This window comes from Tupaia chinensis, unplaced genomic scaffold (genome assembly GCF_000334495.1).
Source record: "Tupaia chinensis unplaced genomic scaffold, TupChi_1.0 Scaffold139491_1, whole genome shotgun sequence".
In the NCBI taxonomy this organism is placed as follows: domain Eukaryota; kingdom Metazoa; phylum Chordata; class Mammalia; order Scandentia; family Tupaiidae; genus Tupaia; species Tupaia belangeri.
The window spans coordinates 1,029,311-1,034,661 of NW_006199376.1; the positions used below are offsets into that span (position 1 = coordinate 1,029,311).

General features: G+C 44.0%; 1 protein-coding gene across 2 annotated transcripts in view; it reads left to right on the forward strand.

Annotated features, from left to right (window-relative positions):
• Nucleotides 1-1,260, forward strand: part of TIMM10B (translocase of inner mitochondrial membrane 10B) — a 3,775-nt gene extending 2,515 nt beyond the window's left edge. The window contains exons 1-2 of one of the 2 annotated variants that reach the window (XM_006161989.3): nt 12-235; nt 398-1,259. In XM_006161989.3, coding sequence (XP_006162051.1) covers nt 170-235; nt 398-574 — 243 coding nt within the window. In that variant the 5' untranslated portion in view covers nt 12-169 and the 3' untranslated portion in view covers nt 575-1,259. Of the gene's footprint in view, nt 1-11; nt 236-397 lie in introns of those variants that run through there. The other variant, XM_006161988.3, reaches the window with a different exon arrangement.
• Nucleotides 1,261-5,351: the final 4,091 nt, after the last annotated feature.

Genomic DNA, 5,351 nt, shown 5'->3' on the forward strand with positions numbered 1-5,351 from the left:
CCCGGCCCGAATGGCGGGAACCCCACAGAACCGGGGATCCGAGGGCTGGAAGCACTGGGCTGTGGGAACCCTCGGGCTGCAGGGCCTTGAGTGAAGGGTGGGGCCCTGGTCGCTGAGTTTGAGCGCCTCTCTCTCCCAGTTGCGAGACTTCCTGCTGGTCTACAATCGGATGACAGAACTCTGCTTCCATCGCTGTGTGCCCAGCCTGCACCACCGAGCTCTGGACTCTGAAGAGGTGGGGACCTTGGGGGGAGCGGTAGACTGCCCCCTTTGCCCCACTTTACCTACGGGTGGCCCTGGACTTTCACAACCCTCACCCCTAGGCTGGGGTGGGGAACGAAGGAGGCGGGCCTGACTGGACCCCTCAGCTTCAACTTGCACCCTGTCTTCCTTCCAGGAGGCCTGTCTGCACAGCTGTGCTGGGAAGCTGATCCATTCCAACCACCGCCTCATGGCCGCTTATGTGCAGCTCATGCCTGCGCTGGTCCAGCGCCGCATCGCAGACTACGAGGCTGCTTCGGCTGTGCCAGGTGCTGCCACTGATCAGCCCGCAGGGTCGCCATCGGGCAGCTAGTTCTCTGCAACCCCAGGAGGGAGGGCACTGGAGGGACCCTCAGATAGAAGGACCCAGTGGACCTTGGGCTTGATGAAGCCTGTACAAAGAGAATGACCGGTTGACTGAAAGCTGGGTACTGTTGCTCCTTTTCCTGGAGCCAGTAAGCCCCCATTTTACTCTGGTTTATATTCTGGGCAGGGAATCTTGGCCCACGTTGTTAGCTCCATCCTGTGTTCTGTCATTTCTTGCATATCTGCTGGCATACACCCTGGCCGCTGAGAAATTGCCTTCTATGTGTAGAAGGAAGGCCTTGACATTCACAGGCACCTATAAAACAGAGTCTGTGGTTGGTAATCAGTTTCTGCCCAAATGACGGAGGAAATGGGTGTTCTTAAGTCTAACTTGAATGGCTCACTTGTGAACCAAGTATGCATCAGTTCAAAACTATTCGTTTGTCGACTGAGTCTTAGAAGAAACGATTCTGCTGGATCTAGGGAAAGGAGGAGATGTTTAAGAATAACATCAAAAAAACCACAGGGCTTTTAGCCACTACTTCCTAGGAGGCCAGTAGCCTCAAACAGAAATGAAATCTGTAAGGATTCTGGAGTGTTCTGGAATTTCCACCGTTTCCCCAGGTTGTTACTTTCTTAGGATTTCCTGTGTTCTCTGGATAAGCAGTAAAACCTTTAAACAAAGAATATCTGTGTGCTTGTCTTCATGGGCAATCAGAAAGAGAAAAACTAGGGACCATATTCTGCAATATAGCCAGACACAAGGAATAGAAACCCAAGGGACAAGCAGATGGTAGTGGTTGTCAAAAAAGGGATAAGACAAATCTTTGGGACCTCTTAATGTGTCACTGCTTGTCTATCTGATCCTAATAACAGCTCATTCATTTTCCTGTCCCACTATTGTTCTCACTGTACCTGTTCTGTAACTTGTAATTCTACCCCTCCATTCTTTTCTCCTTATTGCCTTCCTCTGGGTGGGATTTACTTCCATAGTCAGACATGTAAATAGCATACCATTCCATCACCCCATTATCTACTATTATTGGCCTCCTGTTTGTGTCATTCCATCTGTTTCATCATTCTCTGCTTCCATTCGAACTGCTAGAGAAAAATAACTGTAGTAAATGCACTTAGTATTCACGTCTCCAACCTCAGCTAAGCCCTTCCTATCAATATGCAATCCTTTATGGGATCCTGGCCCAGTCTCTTTCAACACCATGGCAGTTGATTTTACATCTTCACTGCCCTCTTTAACCCACACCCCACCCTCATCTGTCCCTCATTAGGTGACCATGCTTCATTTTCACAGAGGAATTAAAGTTCTTACACATTGACTTCTATAATAATAAACTTAACCTCTTGTGAAAGCAGATACTCTCTTCTAGCCACAGATCAGAAACTTTAAATTCTCAAGTAGAAGACCTTGTGTCAAAATGCAGATCCGACTTTAAGGTTCATAATCTTTTTATAACACCAGGTTGCCTCAAAATAATATTGGTCACCCACTTCATATAGATTCTGATATTGGTAGGTATCAGGCTTAATCTTAGTTTCTACAGCTGAGCTACGAGATATATTACCCTCACTTAAAAGATGAGGAAGCAAGGATCTAGAATATACTAGAAGCCCATCTACACAGTAAACCTTTTGAGGAAAGTGGCTTCATTCAGTGTTTTGTCCTCTATGGCCGCTCTCTCTTAAAAATTATCTTGAACAGAAGAGTTTGCTAGGAAGGTTAAAGTTGCTGGCCACTCCCCCTGAGTGGCTTCATTTCTACTCAATAACTTTTCTCCTTGGGAAGTATAAATGTAAGTAGAACAGCTTGTGAACTTCTCAACTCCCAGAGAGAAGAATGAGAACCTGGGATATGCTGCTAGAGGGAGCCACTTTAACATTTGTATCCTTGCAGTAAACTTCCATTGTGCGTTATCTGTGCTTCCTCTCTTTGTCAGATAATTAGTCTTTGCTAGAGAAGGGCTACAAACAGGTCTATCTGACTCTGATGCCTTTGCTCTTTGAACTTCCAGTTTTTATCTACAACCTTATACCCAACCTGCATCTAGGTATGGATAAACAAGTATCCCTAAATCTGACTAATCAATGAATCCTTTTCTTAAATGTGTAACCTCTTTAATCTGATTCATTCCTTTCTTTATCAATATATTTAATACTTAGAAACACCTTATTCCTTCCACCCTACCCCCCATAGCTGTGGAAGTCTCCCTCAGGTCCTGCCGTAAAGTGTTGGCCTTTGGCATTGTGAGAGCAATGTGATGTTCTGTGCACAACACACAGGAATATATGGCGGTGAAGCTTTCTCACATTATCAAACGGTTTGTCACAAGACAGGGTTGGTGCTCCTGCCATAGTGGCTTCAGAATTTTACTGCCTACTCCTTAGTAAAGTCTCATTCCTTTGAAGCTATTCATCCATGATTATTTGTCCTGGCACTCATAAATTAACATTCTCAGCTACTTTGCTCTAAATTCTTTTCTCCCTTGGCTTTCCTATCTACCCCTTGATACTGTAATGTTTTACATAGAGTATCCATTCGGTGTTCTGATCTCAGTTCCTTGACCCAATCTCCAATGATTTACGCTCTGTCTTAGCCACCCCTCTCTCTTAGTTACATCCTGGACATTGTTATCACTCCGCACTGCTCCATATTTAAAATGCTGTTACTTGAATCATACTCATTGACCATATTCCTTGCATGTTGTCCATTGAACTGTTTATTTTTATTCTTTGATTCCACTGCAGTATTTGGGCTGTTGCTTTTACCTTGTCTCCATTTAGCACTTTCCTGTCTTTAGAAAACTATCCAGCTTAAATTCTAGTGACTTTCTTGCAATAGGTTGAATTTCCTTGCCTTTTTTTAGAACTATTAAATAAAATGAAACATATGTCTGTGTCTGCATTTGGACAGCTAAATGCCACCTGAGAAAAGCACTACAGAGCAGGTTTATACCACTGTGAGTCTCTGGTTATCAACTTTGTGTGTGTGTGTGTCTTTTCTGGTTTACGTGTAATTGTACATCTCTATGGGGTACAGCATGGTTTTTCAAAGCATTCATACATTGTGTGATAATCAGCAGGGATATAGACATTTATCTTATTTGACATTGAACTTTACACAGTGTTGTGGATGTTGGATAATAGTTATACTGATTTTCTTTGTTAAATTTTTACTATAGGGAACGTGTAGTCATCAGACAGAGAGAGAAAAGGACAGAGGAAGTGAGAAAGCGCCCCTCAGGGAGGATTACCATAGCGCAGTTCCTTCTCCATTCTCCTCGTGGGATTTTGGGCATACTGGCCAGTGTGCTTTTCAAGACTCTGGGTCTGGGACTCAAACCACAGTCAGTCACGTGAGATCCAGCCATCTTAACCACCACATCACTGGCTGGCCCAATACTTGTAGTAGTTTTTTGTTGTTGCTGTTACCAACTACAAATGGAGTTTCAGCCACTCTAATCCCACTAGGTTTTCCTAGTTGTCTTTTCTGTTCCCTGTAGTGACTAAAATCAACATTCTGAAGCCTCTTATTACCCACCACCACCACCATTCTCTTCAATGTCTGTTGGTAACTGTTCTTCTTCATAGACAAAATGAAAGCTATTAGTTGGTACCCCCCTCAATATCCTACAACTTAACTTATTTGCTCACATACATCTGTATCATTCTCTTTTTCTCCTGTCTAAAAAGAGTAAGCATCCCTCTTACCTAAGGCTGGTGCCTACTTCTGAGCTCTGAGTCATAGTCCTTTCCTCTTTGAAGATCTCCAACTTCTTCCCACTTTACTAAATTCTTCCCATTTGGGCTGGCAGGTGGTGTGGTGGTTAAGGTGCTGGACTCCCATATGGCCAACCATAGTTCCAATCCTGAACCTGGCAACTTCCCTTCTCACTTTCTCTCTCTGTCTCTCTCTGGTCAAATTAAAATAATATTAAATAATTTTTTTTTAAATTTTACTTGTGCTTAAATATACTAAAGACTCCCCTGTCAAAACAAATCAACCAATATACTGCATTTTCCCTTCAGTTACCATCCTATCTTTATAGCTGGCTTGGCCTGCGAGGCAAAGGGACATGGAAGGAGGCTGTGATTAAGAAAGAACAGACAGACTGACAAGTAGAGAAAAGCAGAGTTGGGGCAGACCAGGTGTCTCTATTGGCTCTGAACCATTCCCAGGTTTATTCTTTTATACAGCAGTTGGGGAGGGAGAAGCTGAAGGTAAAGGCAAGTATTCTCTATTGTGGCTGTCTTACATCACATGGTTCTAACAAGTTTTTCCTGGGCTTCTCTGGCTGACACTCAGCTTCCTTTAGTTTACACTGCCCTGGAGTGTAACAGTAGATTATGTCTTTTTAGTGCTTTTGCTTACCCTCCAGTGTCAGCACAAAGAACATACCTACTTTAAAGGTTGCTAGTGCTTTGTCCAGATCTGGCTGCTCCCTACATATAGCTATACTTCTCAAAACAGCTGCTTTGGGGACCAGCAGTTAGCGTAATGGCTATGTCACTCGACTCCCACATAGTCGACCGTGGTTCGAATCCTGGACCTGGCGCCTTAAACTCACACCAGGCACATGTACGTGCGTGCCCAAGATCCCAAGAGGAGAATGGAGGAGAAGGGATTGTGGCGTGGCCATCCCCCCTGGGGGATGACTTCTTGCTTTCTGTCTCTCTGTCTTTGTTCTGTTTTTCTGGCGAGCGCACGCGCCCTATAGCAAAAAAAGCCTCTACAAAAAAAAAAAAAAAAGAAAAAAAAAAAAAAAAAGCTG